Source organism: Lethenteron reissneri, chromosome 33 (genome assembly GCF_015708825.2).
Source record: "Lethenteron reissneri isolate LAM-NWPU_2019-01 chromosome 33, ASM1570882v1, whole genome shotgun sequence".
NCBI lineage: Eukaryota > Metazoa > Chordata > Hyperoartia > Petromyzontiformes > Petromyzontidae > Lethenteron > Lethenteron reissneri.
This window is the reverse complement of record NC_083811.1, coordinates 1,997,230-2,011,777: the sequence shown is the minus strand read 5'-3', so window position 1 is coordinate 2,011,777 and position 14,548 is coordinate 1,997,230. Positions and strand designations below refer to the sequence as shown.

General features: G+C 56.1%; 1 protein-coding gene across 2 annotated transcripts in view; it reads right to left on the bottom strand.

Moving 5' to 3' along the window:
* Window positions 1–636: 636 nt before the first annotated feature.
* LOC133350186 (paired box protein Pax-6-like) overlaps window positions 637–14,548 on the bottom strand; it is an 86,438-nt gene continuing 72,526 nt past the window's right edge. For both annotated transcript variants that reach the window (XM_061564281.1, XM_061564282.1), the window contains 6 exons: window positions 8,079–8,234; window positions 7,600–7,682; window positions 6,804–6,966; window positions 5,934–6,031; window positions 4,748–4,883; window positions 637–3,891 (listed from right to left, as the gene is read on the bottom strand). In XM_061564281.1, the coding sequence (XP_061420265.1) occupies window positions 3,806–3,891; window positions 4,748–4,883; window positions 5,934–6,031; window positions 6,804–6,966; window positions 7,600–7,682; window positions 8,079–8,234 (722 nt within the window). In that variant the 3' untranslated portion in view covers window positions 637–3,805. The remainder of the gene's footprint in view (window positions 3,892–4,747; window positions 4,884–5,933; window positions 6,032–6,803; window positions 6,967–7,599; window positions 7,683–8,078; window positions 8,235–14,548) is intronic.

Here is a 14,548-nt window from a genome sequence, read left to right as displayed (position 1 = left end):
GACGACGATGACGGTGATGATGATGATGAGGTGGTGGTGGTTGTCGGTGGTTGTGGCGGTGGAGGGAGGGAGGGAGGAAGGAAGGAGGACTTAGGCCGAGATGGTGGACAGCGAGGAGGAATAAATAGTCGAGCGGGGGGGGGGCGGACGATGCCACTGTGGGGGGTGAGGGGGGCATAGCACACGAGGCGACGGGGTCCCTACGGGGTCCCTACGGGGTCCATACGGGCTCGCAGTGACGGCGTCGTCTGGGGCAGGAGGAGGAGGAGTTGGCGGGCCACGCGCAGACATCCAGGATTCTGGGTTTGGTCGGCGAAGGGGTCTTGGCAGTCGTTTTTTGTTGGTGGTGGTGGCTGTGGTAGTGGTGTTGGTGGTGTTGGTGGTGTTGGTGGTGGTGGCTGTGGTAGTGGTGTTGGTGTTGGGTTGTTAGTGGTGGTATTCGTCATGGGGTTGTTGTTTTTGATGTTGGTGGTGGTTGTGGTGTAATGGTGGTTGTGGCGGTGGTGGTGATTGTGGCAATGTTCTTAGTGGGTTGGTGGTAGTGTTTTTGGTGGTGGCTATGGTGGTGGTGGTGATTTTGGTATTAGTTATGGTGGTGGTTGTGGTGGTGGTGGTGTTGGTCATCGTGATGGTGGTTGTGGTGGTGTTGGTCATGGTGGTGGTTGTGGTTTTGGTGGCGGTCGCAATGGTTATGAGGCATAGAACGACGAATCGATTATTGGGCTCACGATACACGCATCGAATCGCGTGTCGGATAATCGATTATTATGATTTACGCAAATTATATGCAAACGATATGCTAACGTTACATTTAGGCTAATGGTAGTGAACACAACGGCACGGACAAGACCTTTGAAAAATAAAACCAGGAAACAATGCAAACGAGAGAGCGTAAAACACGACACAAAATAATCGAATCGAGACACCGAATCGTGACGATTCATAGAATCGTTAAGGATTTGAATCGTTAATGCCGAGTGGCGATGGTGGTGGTGAGGGAGTGGTGAGGTGGTGGTGAGGCGGTGGAGGAGGTGGTGGAGGTAGTGGTGGAGGTGGTGAAGGGGTGGTGAGGTGGTGGTGGAGGAGGAGGTGGAGGAGGTGGTGAGATGGTGGTGGTGAGGTGGTGGTGGTAAGGTGGTGGTGGAGGTGGTGGAGGAGGTGGTGGAGGTGGTGAGGGGGTGGTGAGGTGGTGGTGGAGGAGGAGGTGGAGGAGGTGGTGAGATGGTGGTGGTGAGGTGGTGGTGGTAAGGTGGTGGTGGAGGTGGTGGAGGAGGTGGTGGAGGTGGTGGTGGAGGTGGTGAGGGGGTGGTGAGGTGGTGGTGGTCGTCGAGGTGATGGTGGAGGAGGTGGTGGTGAGGTGGTGGTGAGGTGGTGGTGGTCGTCGAGGTGATGGTGGAGGTGGTGGTGGTGGTGACGAGGTGGTGAGGAGGTTGTAAGGTGGTGGTTGTGGAGGTGGTGGGTGGTGGTTGTGGAGGTGGTTGCTGTCCGAGTAATGTTTGGAGTTGTGGAGGTGATGGTGGTTGTGGAGGTGATGGTCATTGTGATGGTGGTTGTGGAGGTGATGTTGGTTGTGGAGGTGATAGTGGTAGTTTCTGGGTAGGTGTGGTGGTGGTGGTAGTTGTGGAGGTGATGGTGGTTGTGAAGGTGATGGTGGTAGTTTCGTGGTAGGTGTGGTGGTGGTGGTAGTTGTGCAGGTGATGGTGGTTGTGGAGGTGATAGTGGTAGTTTCGTGGTAGGTGTGGTGGTGGTGGTAGTTGTGGAGGTGATGGTGGTTGTGGAGGTGATAGTGGTAGTTTCGTGGTAGGTGTGGTGGTGGTGGTAGTTTCGTGGTAGGGGTGGTGGTTGTGAAGGTGGTGGTGGTAGTTTCGTGATAGGTGTGGTGGTGGTGGTGGTAGTTTCGTGGTAGGTGTGGTGGTGGTGGTAGTTGTGGTAGGCGTGGTGGTGGTCGTAATGGTGTCGATTAGGGCATCACCACGGACGGTGGTGGTTGTGTTGTCTCGATATCCGGGTGTTGTTGTTATTGTTGACTGTTGTTGACATTGTTGACTGTTGTCGTTGTTGAATTTTGTTGATTGTTGTTGACTGTTGTCATTGTTGGCTGTTGTTGTTGATTGCTGTTGTAATTTTGGCTGTTGTTGTCCTGGCCATTTGAGTTGTTTTTAGTGATAGCTGCTGTTGTTGGTGTCACTGTAGGAGTAGACGTGTTTGTTGGAGCTATTGTTGTTGTTGGCTCGGCAAACCAAGCCGCCGCCGCCACCGCCACATCAACCAACCCACCCTCGCGTTTCGCCGCCAGCCTGGGGAACTCCACAACTGCCGCGTATCGGTTCACTACCACAGACAGGTGCACGCGCCTCCACCACGAGACGGGTGATTCCACATCTTCCCCCTCCACCACCACCCCCCACCTACCCGACCCCCAACCCTGCCCACCTTCTTGAAACCCCCGAGATAAGAGATTATCTCCGCCTATCACAAACAACAATAGACAACCTTCACATGTGCATATACTCAAAACACAACTTCCTCCACCATCTCCACCTCGTCCACCCCACCACCACCACCACGCACTTTGGCTAAAGTCGATCGAGTCTCAGCCGCGTGCGTGGGTCCACCGTGAATGTCGAAGCACGTGATCCGCAGAGGCAGCGTCCCTGTGACGTGCCCCCCACACGTGACGTGTCCTTGTGACGTCTCTCACACGTGACGTGTCCCACACGTGCCTTCTCGTCCAATATAAGTCATCTTTTTGAGAGAGAGAAAAAAACTCGTCTGTCCGTTTTGATGTTTGTTTTTGTTGGGGGGGGGGGGGTGTAGTACCATCCGCTTGCGCCCCCCTTCTTCAAATCCGGGGAAGGGGGAGGTGGGGGAGGCTTTGTCTTTGTCTCCGAGGTGGGGGCGGAGGGAGTTGGGGGGGGGGCTCCCGAAGTTTGCGAGAATTCGTGGGGGGGTCCCCTTCACCTTGGTCACTGTTCAAATCTTCTTGGGCAGGAAATCTCGGTGGCGGAATGAATGGAAGGACGACGGAATGAGTGAGTCAACGAACTGAAAATGTAATTACAATGCATGAGGAATTTGTTGGACGAACGATTGAACGGCTGATTGATTTAACTAAAGAACGAGTGAATGATTGATTGTACGGATAATTAAAACGTGTATAACCGAAGGGTTAATCAACCAAATTAGTTATTCGAGGAATGAATAAATGATGGAATTGTAATATTTCTCTGAATGACTGACACTAAATAATGGGTTTGAGCGCACGGTTGATTTAACGAAATAAATACATTATTTTTTGCAATAAGTTATTGATTTAATAATTATCGAATCGTTAAGAGCATTATACCACTCCATCTCCTGCACTGCGGCAGTGAGGGATGGCGACGGCATGTCTTCATCCAGCAGTGGACAGATCACGGCTGATGGCCACGATGATGATGACAATGATGGAGACTCAATCATGGAAAACTAAAACAGTTATGTTTGGGTAAATGATTTAACTTATACGTGACTGAACAACGAATGAATGGCTGGGTGAATACACGATTCAGTGAATGAACAATTACGGAATGATTGAACGAACGAATTCATCAACGCATTCCGCAGTCGGAGGAGAAAGTTCAGCCCGAGGTGGTTCGGGGGGCGGGGGGGGGTGGCGGATCACGAGTTCGCAGGACGCTGGAGTCACGGGCGGGCAGGCAAACAGGCAAGACGCAGGCAGGCAGGCAGGTAGGCAGGCAGGTAAACAGGCAGGCAGACAGGTAGGAGGAGCCAGGGGTGGGTAGGCTGCTGCCACGGGCAGCCCTCACTGCAGCCTGTGCCAGTACTGCGTCAGGTCGGGTTCGCTGCCCGGGACTTGAACGGGCACTGACACCCCCGGCGAGATGAGACCTGGGGAGAGCAGAGACAACAACAGACGAGGTCAACGTCGTCCGCGTTCAGTTTTGATTGGCTGTTGTCGTCATCACGTCTGATGAGTTGTCGTCATCACCGCCATCGTGGTCATCGTGATCATCGTGATCGTCACTCTAAGCAGATTCTTCTTTTTGTCGTACGGGCGGCTGATGTCCACGCAGAGCAGCAATTGCGATCTCACATTCAGGTGGTCAAGCGCAGACAGCCGCGTCACGAGAAGCTGAGTGGTGTGTCGTCACTGTTACGTTTCCTTCTTCGTATTCGTGGATCGGGGCATTGCCTCGCTGTACGTTGCACCACGCTCTCTGTTCTGGATGACCGCAGTCGCACGCCACTACTACTGGATGCGGATGATGATGATGATAATTATCCGCTTCATCGTCAAGCATCGTCCTCAACGTGAACAGGCATCGTAGTCGACGCGGCAAGTTCCTGGGAGACTCAACCGAGACACGTGGGCGGATCAGTCGACAGCCACGCCCACAAAGATTAAGATCCCCCGTATAGCCTGTGACAGACTTTCGGAGCAAGGGCTGTTAGCGAGCAGCACCTATGAAGGCCGGCACGGCACACGAGTGGGTGGGTGGCCAGCACCACGCCCGGCCGCCTTTGTCTCCCGAGTGGCGATGTTTACTACACATCGCACCAGGTACTCATTTGAGGCTGAGTCGACCTAGGGGAAGCCCAGAACCGGTTTCAGATAACGGTCACTGGTGTTGGCCGTGAACGGGAATCGAACTCGGGTCGCCGGGTTTGTATCGCAGCGTAGCGCGCTAATCGCTGCGCCACCGCTCCTGGGAGGGTTATTGATGATGACGTTGTTGTTGTTTACCTGTGGACCCCGCGGGGCCCATGCTCTGGCTGCCCACGTGGTTCTGCACGTGGGGCGGCGTGTAGCCGTCGTAGCTGCGCGCGCTCACGGGGCTCGTGGGGAGCATGCACGAGTAGCCCTGGCTGCCCATGGGCGCCTGGACACACACACGGACACACACACACATACACACACACACGTAAACACACACACGGACACACACACACGTACACACACACACGGACACACACACACGTACACACACACACGGACACACACACACGTGCACACGTAAACACACATACACGGACACACACACGGACACACACGCACACACGCACGCACACACGCACACACACACAACAACAACAACATTCGCCACTAAGTGGCGGTGACGTCACCACGACGCTTGTGCCAGGCTGGCACACACGGACACACAAAGACAAAGATCCACCGTATAGCATTAACATGCTGTAGGGGCAAGTGCTGTTAGCGAGCACCTATGAAGGCAAGAATGGTACACGAGGGGGTGGGTGGCCAGCACCACGCACGACCGCCTTTGTCTCCCCAGTGGCGATGTTTAGACACCGCACTAGGTACTCATTTGAGGCTTAGTCGACCTAGGGGAGGCCCGGGACCGATTCAAATAATCGTCACCGGTGTTGTGCCTTGAGCGGGAATCGAACTCGGGTCGCTGGGTTTATAGCGCGCTAACCGCTACACACCGCTCCCCACACACGGACACACACATACACGGACACACACAAAGATCCCCCGTATAGCCTAAACAGACTGTAGGGGCAAGTGCTGTTAGCGAGCACCTATGAAGGCCGGAACGGTACACGAGGGGGTGGGTGGCCAGCACCACGCCCGACCGCCTTTGTCTCCCTAGTGGCGATGTTTACACACCGCACCAGGTACTCATTTAAGGCTGAGTCGACCTAGGGGAGGCCCAGGACCGGTTCAGATAATCGTCACTGGTGTTAGCCGTGAGCGGGAATCGAACCCGGGTCGCCAGGTTCATAGCGGACACACACACACACACACGGACACACACACAAACACGGACACACAAACACGGACACACACGCACGTATACACACCCTCGTGCGTGCCGAGCCGCCCTTCATAGGTGCTCGCTAAAAGCACTTACCCCAACTTGTCTGTTAAGGCTACACGGGGATCTTTGCCTTTCGCGTGAACTCACCTGCATGGGCAGGTTGTTAGCCATGGAGAAGCTGGGCATAGGTGGCAGGGCGCTGTACGAGTTGCCCAGACCCATGTCCGTCCGACCCAGCATCGCACCTGTGTGGGGTGGGGGGGGGTGGTGAGGAGGTGGTGAGGAGGTGGTGAGGAGGTGGTGGTGGGAAAGGGGTGAGGCAAGGAGGTAGTAAGGAGGTGGGAAGGGGATTTCAACAGACCTCTCCATGCACGCCAGGGACTCACCTGTTCCATTGTCTGCATTTTGCAATCATCGCACGCCGACGACTCTGATCGTGAGGTCTATTGGTGTGTCTAGTAGTGATAGTATGTCTATAATGTCACTTGTGGGTGGTCTACAACATGGGAAAGACGTCGGCGGGTTTCGCCATCATCAGGGATCATCAGCTGACATGGCGATTGCCTCGCCGATTCTTGGCCATGCCAGGGTTCAACCCTCACCTGTAGCTCAGCCTCACCTGTAGCTCAGCCTCACCTGTAGCTCACCCTCACCTGTAGCTCACCCTCACCTGTAGTTCAGCCTCACCTGTAGCTCAGCCTCATCTCTATCCCGCCCCCTCCCTGGATCTGCCTCTGCCGCTCGCTCTGCTCACCAGGGCGCCGCGCTCCTCACATGTAGCTCAGCCTCACCTGTGTACCATCCCCGCCTGTACCTCACCTGTAGCTCAGCCTCACCTGTAGTTCAGCCTCACCTGTAGTTCAACCTCACCTGTAGCTCAACCTCACCTGTAGCTCAGCCTCACCTGTAGCTCAGCCTCACCTGTAGCTCAGCCTCACCTGTAGCTCAGCCTCACCTGTGTACCATCCCCGCCTCTACCTCACCTGTAGCTCAACCTCACCTGTAGCTCAGCCTCACCTGGGTGCATGCCAGGTGCCGTGGGCTGCGGGATGGGCTGATAGACGGTGGCGGAGAAGCTCGAGTTGATGGGAATGTGGCTCGGAGCGTTGCTCGCCTGACGCCTCTGGTTCCGCAGCTTCTCCTCACGTCGCCACTTGGCGCGACGGTTTGAGAACCACACCTGGGGGGGGGGCGGGGGGCCGGGGGGGGGCGGGGGGGCCGGGGGGGGGCATGGGGGTGGGGGGGTTGGAGAGTGACCCAGGGTAGCAGGGAAAGGGGGGGGGGCTGAGCCGGTGGGTTGATTGATCGGACTATCTGATGAGCGAATGAGTGAATAACTGAGTTCGTGTGTTGGTTGATCCGGTCCGTTGATTCATTGGTGGGATGGTTGAATTATTAGGTGATTGTTAAGTTTATTTGGGTGATTATTGATTTATTGATTGGTTGATTGTTTGATGAAGTGATTGGTTGATTGGTAAATTAATGGAATGGTTTATTAATGACATTATTTCTTGGTGGATGGCTCTTAGGGGGGACATTTGGTTGACTGCTTTATTAATTGGTAAATTTCATTGTAGTTTTTTGCAATTTTTTATTCAATCCTGAACTGCAGGAGGAGGAAATTCCACAGCACTATGCCAGGGATCGCTTATATACATTTTTTTAAAGGATAGACGAAAACCTACTTACTGTCATGCCATATACTGCTTCACCTGTAGGCCTGTCACTCATCACTCATCTGTCACTCATCACTCACCTGTCACTCATCACTCATCTGTCACTCATCACCTGTCACTCGTCACCTGTCACTCACCTGGATGCGCGCCTCGGGGAGGTCGATCTTGGATGCGAGTCGCTCACGCGCGAACACGTCCGGGTAGTGAGTCCGCTCGAACTCTGGGCAGGTGAGCAGTGCAGGTGAAGGGTGAGACACAGGTGAGACAGGTGAGGGGTGAGACAGGTCAAAGTGGTACTAATGCTGCTGTTGATGATGATGATGATAATCATGACTGTGCTGCTGCCAATACTGCTGCTGCTGATGATGATTACGATGATGGCGACTCGACTGCTGATGATGCTGATGATGACTGCTGTACCTCCTGCTACTCGCTGAAACTCGTGCCGATGATGACGCCGATGACTGCCGACGATGATTACAATCCAACCGCCGATGCTGATGATCACGATGACTACCGCTGCCGCTCGCTGCCGATGATTACGATCCTGACTGATGACGACGCCACTGATGATCACGACGCTGCTGATGGTGACGACGCCGACCAGGGCTCTCACCTTTCTCGAGGGCCTCGATCTGCTCCTGGGTGAACGAGGTGCGATTGCGCTGCAGCTTCCTCTTCAGCTGGAGCCGCATCTGCGCGTCCTCCGAGTCGTCGCTCGCCGAGTTGCTCAAACTCGTGTCCAGGCTCCCGTCGTGGGACGCGCACCCGTCTGGGGGGGGGGGGGGGGCGGTCACGTGACGTGGGGGGGGGGGGCACGCGGGGGGGTCACACGGTCAGTCGGAAGGTCACGAGCGCCGCGATGGTCCAGTTAGGTCACTGGTTGTACACGGGGTGCCGGGGGAAGCCAGTGCGGGGCCTGTAGCATTTGTTATAAAGGGGCCCTATATAAAAAAAACCACGTAAATATTACAACACAAATGTTTTTAACTTGCATAGTAAAGTAATTGTTTTTTTTTCATTTGCTATACAGACAGATAATACGACAAATCGCTAACCTTAAACACCCAGTCGTTCATAAAAGTTGAAGGCAGTATAGTACTATAATAATAGAGCAAGTGCAGAATCACTGAACTGGAATTGATAGCTTGAAAGCATTTAGCGCCGAGGCCTTGAAAGTGCGGGGCCCGTAGCTACATGTGTAGCTACTTTTGCTTCTACGATAATCCGGCACTTGTTGTACAGGCTAACGACGCCTCTGGTTACGCACAAACCACGGCGGTAGATGCGGATTCCTGATGATGCACAAATTGGTAGGAAAAAAAACTCCAGCAGTGATGGTGCAGCTGCGGTCATCCAGCACAGAACGTCGTGCAACGTGTAACGACGCAATGGCTCCGACCCACAAATACGAAGGGGACACCACAGCGACGCTGCTGCTGACGCCGTGGTCTGGGCATGAGCACCTGGCTGTCAAATCGCAGTCGTTGTTCTGCGTCCACATCAGCAGGCCGCACGACAACAAGAAGAAGACCGGTTGGGAAGTACTACCATTAACACATTGTCCTGCGGAGGGAGCTGGCAGGAACGTTGGGTTGCTCGGTCAATGGCCAGGGTCAACGGCGGCGTGCTGTATTCCGCAAATATGCCCGACTGTGAGGGCGGGCACAAGCCGGCGTGAGTAGGTTAAACGTTGAGTTTTATAAGGGCACCACGGGGTGACCAGCCCCTCCCCACCCAGCCCCACCCCTCCCACCCCCCACCCAGCCCCACCCTCCCCACCCAGCCCCTCCCCACCCTCCCCACTCCACCCAGCCCCTCCCCACCCTCCCCACCTCACCCAGCCCCTCCTCACCCGCCCCTCTCCACCCAGCCCTACCCCTCCCATTTGTGGATGCACGACGGACGGACGGACACAATAATCCCCTGTGGGCTGGTGTAACCAGGAGGTTCCTACCAGTATTATTGTGAGTACCACGCCTGTTTACCCATTACAGCTGTTATATAGAACAACGAGTGTATTATTATTGTTGTTGTGATTATTAAGCCTCACTGAGTCTCAAGACTCTTTTCCAAGAGGGTCCTGCCAGGCTTTCGTAGTACGTGGGTTGGTGATGTTGCCGCTGATGCTGCTGCGTGTTAACCCATCTGAGTAATTTGCGTTGCGATGCTGTCATCATGTTTTGGCTCATAGCAGTCACAAGGTATGGTTTTGTTTTTCAAGTTACAGGAGGAAACCCATGCAGATCAAGTTTAGATCATAGACATTTCTGCTCCGATTTGAAGTTTCCGTGACTGCAAGGATCCATACTCTTTGGTTCTTTCGGTAAAGTCACGTCGGTGAAAAAATTAATTTTTTTAAAAAATTATATAAAAAGAAATAAATTAAATCACGACGTTTCGGGCGCAACACAAGCGCCCGTCATCAGGTGTTGCGCCCGAAACGTCGTGATTAAATGTATTTATTTTTATTTTATTTTTGTCACCTACGTGACTTTACCGAAAGAACCAAAGAGTATTTCTGCTCAGCCCGAGCTACTAATTAATAACTGGTATTGTGCTTGTGCTGTTCGCCGTTTCGCGTTGTTCCCTGGTCTACCAATACTGGTGGCTGTCTCTGGTGTAGGCCAATCGGTGCCAAGAACAATGCATGCCTTGTTATCATCAACGCACGGTTTGTATGCGTGTTGAACTTCTTTCGCACCGTACATAGCCGACTGTGCTAATGTGTGGCTTAACGCAGACTCGACGCCTTGCAAGAGGCGTCCACTGGGCGTTTGAACATCTGAACGCCCCCAGTGTTGTGGCCGGGAAGGGCAAAGCCGATTGATCACCTTGATACCGGCAAACCGGTTCCCGTAGCTTCTCTCCGTTGGTGTAGTCAGTTGGAACATTCCGAAGAAAGCCCGTGCAGAACAGGGGGAGACCAACTCCAGAACGACCCCCCCGGATAGCCGTCAACAGGCAGGAGGGGAAAGTGCGGTTCGAGAGTGCCGATGAACGCCGGCACCACGCCCGGCCGCCTTTGTCTCCCCAGTGGCGATTGTTTACACACCGCGCCAGGTACTCAGTTAAGGCTCAGCCCACCTAGGGTTCGCCGGGTGTACGTAGCGCAATGCGTTGCCCACTACACTACCACTGCTCACAGCCATAGCCAGCACCACGAAACGCACATGACACCTGAGAGACAAAAGCGTCCCTAGGGCACAAGACAAATCGTGGCGATCGCCCCGGGCCCCGCGCTGTGAGGGGGGGGGCGCTTAGACGTCACAGTGTCAGATGTAATACTTCCGATTTAATTTGACGGCGTCGGGGGACCCACGTGGTGGGGTTTGCCCCGGGCCTCGCACCCCCCCCCCCCCCATGGACGGGCCTGGCGACAGCCACACGCGGAGACGGCCCCATCACCACCACAGTCCCCCTCCACCCACTCCCCTCCACCCCACCCCACTCCACCCACTCCCCTCCACTCCACCCCTCCACTCCCTCCACCCCTCCCATTCCCTCCTCCCCTGCCCCTCCCCTCTCCTCCACTCCCATCCGTTCCCCTCCACTCCACTCCCATCCTTTCCCCTCCACTCCACCCCCTCCACCCACTCCCCTCCACCCCACCCCACTCCACCCACTCCCCTCCACTCACACCCCCTCCCCTGCCCCTCTCCTCCACTCCCCGCCCCTCCCCTCCCCTGCCTCTCCCCTCCCCTCCTCCCCTGCCCCTCCCAAACCCTCGTGTCGCCATGGCGCGTGTTGCCAGGTGACTGGTGAGAGTGGAGGTGTGAGTGAGTGAGTGTGGACTGGGTGGGTGGTGGTGGTGGCGGTGGTCGTGGTGGAAGCGGCTGTGGTGACTGCAGGGGGTGGGGGCCACCCTGACACCCGGGGGGGGCACCCTGACACCCGGGGGGGGCACCCTGACACCCGGGGGGGGGGCCACCCTGACACCCGGGGGGGGGGGTGGGGGGTGCCACCCTAACGCCCGCGAGCCGCCCACCATCGCGACGAGACGAGGATGCAACTCCGCGGAGTCGATCAGCGGCGTCGCACCTACGGCAATGAGCCTCGCTGCGAGGAAATTCAAACGGGGGGGGGGGGGGGCTGGGCAATGTTGCCCCCCCCCCGCTACCCCCCCCCCGCTACCCCCCCCCCCCACCACCACCACGATCTTCATAGCCCGGGTCTATGAAGATTGAGGCCACCCTACCCCCTCCCGTACCGTGCCAGCCTCCATCGGTGCTCGCGAACAGCACTTGCCCCAAAAGTATGTTGAGGCTATACGTTGGAGATCTTTGTCTTTGCGTGGCTATATATTTTTTTATATTTGCTCGTTTGTTTATTTATACTGGCCAGGGTTGGCGGATCATGGAGAGATTCGTGTGAGAACTCTCCACCACTCGCCCGTGCTGCAACTGTGTTTCACTGCTTTCTCTCGTCCCCTCTGATCCCCATCCCTCTCCCCTTGCCCTCCCCTTGCCCTCCCCTTGCCCTCCCCTTGCCCTCCCCTTCACTCACTCAGTAGGTCAGCCGCCTGACGAGCCACCCCGGAACGAACGTCCCCAGGGTACACGGCGAATCGGGGCGATCGCCCTGGGCCCCGCACTTAGGGGGGGGGGGGGTGAGGCACTCGCTTCGTCGTCACGATGTCAAATGTAATACTTCTGGTTTAGTTCGCAGGCGTGGGAGGTTACCATGGGAGTCCAGTTTACTATGGGAGTCCAGTTTACCATACACGTCATTATCTCCCCAGTGGGGATGTTTACGCACCGCCCCAGGTACTAATTTGAGGCTGAGTCGACCTAGGGGAGGCCCCAGGACCGGCTCAATTAATCGTCACCGGTGTTGGCCGTGAGCGGGAATCGAACCCGGGTCGCCAGGTTCGTAGCGCAGTGTAGCGCTCCCCACTGCACCGCCGCTAATAAACACACACACGCACAGTCACGTGCGTCACCCTGTCTCCTGATCCCCTCGTGCCTTCTACCTCATCAAAACTCACCCACCCCCTCCTCTGCCTCCCTCCCCTGCCTCCCTCCCCGTCCCCCCCGTCCCCGTCCCCTCCCCCAAATCCCCGTCGCTTCAACATCCCCCCCTCGCTCGGCACCACGCTTCCAAACACGCCGAATCTGCGGGGTGTGCGTCTGTCCCCCAAGACCCCCTCCAGCGAGTACACCGGGGGTCTCGGTGCGCCCCCCGGGCGAAGGGGGAGCAATGGTGGGGGGGGGGAGGTTGGCAGAGAGGGGTCGAGGAGATGGTGGGGGGAATTAAGAGGGGGGGGGGGGGGTGACGCTACATGCGGAGTCATTAGAGAGCCGCCTCTGGGTGCTGCGTGGATTCGCAGCGCTAATTACCTCTGCGAGACAGCAAGCCCCATCGGACACACACACGCGTGTACGTGCACACGTACACACACACACACTTGTACACACACACACACACGTGTGTGTACACTTGTACACACACACACTTGTACACACACACCTGCAGATATACACACACTTGTGTACATCTAGACACTACAACGATAAAGGTCCCACCCCCCGTATAGCGTTCGACAGAGTGTTGGCCCAAGTAGAGGCGCGCCTACGGTACACACGATGTCGTGGGTGGTCCACACCACGCCCGGTCGCCTTTGTCTCTCCAGTGTTGATGTTTGTCGCAGCAGGTACTCATTTAAGGTTGAGTCGACCTTGGGGAGGTCCATGACCAGTTCAAATAATCACCACGGCTGTTAGATGACCGTGAGCAGGAATCGAACTCGCCGGGTTCGTAGCGCGGCACGCTAACCGCTACGCCACCGCTCCCAACAGGCACACACAGACACACGCCTGACGTACACCTGCACACGCCCAAGGGCTCGGAGCGTCGTACCTGGGGATTTACAGTGAAGCGCGCACCTTTGGGAACGCACCTGGCAGATACACGACGCACGCCGACTCCGAACACACACGCACGTAAACATATACAGAACAAAGACAAAGATCCCCCCTATAGCCTCACCATACGTTTTGGGGCAAGTGCTGTTCGCGAGCACAAATGAAGCCTGGCACGGCACACACGAGGGGGTGGGTGGCCAGTGCCACGCCCCGGCCGCTTTGTCTCCCTAGTGACGGTGCAATGTGAGTACTCGTTAGAGGCTGAGTCGACCTAGGGGAGTCCCGATACACTAAACTAAAACTATAAAAAAATATTTTTATTTTTCCATGTAATTCGTTTTGGGACGCGACCTGGCAATCACAAATGATAGCTCGACGTCGGGGTGGCCAATCATCATCATCGCGTGGGAATTTTTGTTTTAATAGCAGCAGCCAAATCCTCTGAACGCGTTGATTCTAAATGTGGAGGGGGAATGCCCCGGAGGAGTCAGCCAGTACCTTGTATCGCTTTGCTCAAATCATTTTGCTCCGATCTGGCACCACATAACGTGCATCGAGGAAGAGCCGTTCCCTGGCTCGCCAGGAGAAGGCGGAACAGCAAAGTGCGGACTAATCACCGTCTGTTTCCATCTGTACGGGGATGTAGCGTTACCGCCCCACCCCCCTCGCGCAAGGCGCGTGTTTTCCTCCGGGTGGACCGCCTTTGTCTCCCCAGTGGCGATGTTTTACACACAGCACCCGGTACTCATTTGAGGTTGAGTCGACCTAGGGGAGGCCCAGGACCGATTCAGATAATCGTAACTGGGTGTTTGGTGGCAATGAGCGGGAATCGAACTCGGGTCGCCGGGTTCGTAGCGCAGCACGCTAACCGTTGTACCACCGCTCCACACCCCATCTCCGATTTGCACGGTTGGCTACGTACGGTGCAAACGAAGTTCAACTTACATACATCTCCCTTCCTCCCCACGTGACCCCCCTCCATCTCCACCTGGCCCCTCCTCCTCCCCGATAACCTCCCCCCCCCCACCTGAACCCTCTTCCTCCCCCATCTCCCCTCGACCCACGTCTCCCCCCTCCCCCCCCAACATTAACTTGATCACCCCCCCCCTCTCCCCCACCACACCACACCTGATCCCCCCCCCACTCCCTCCTATCCACCTCTCCCCTCACCAAAACACACCTGATCACTCCCCCCCCCCTCCCTCACCCCCCCTCTCCCCCA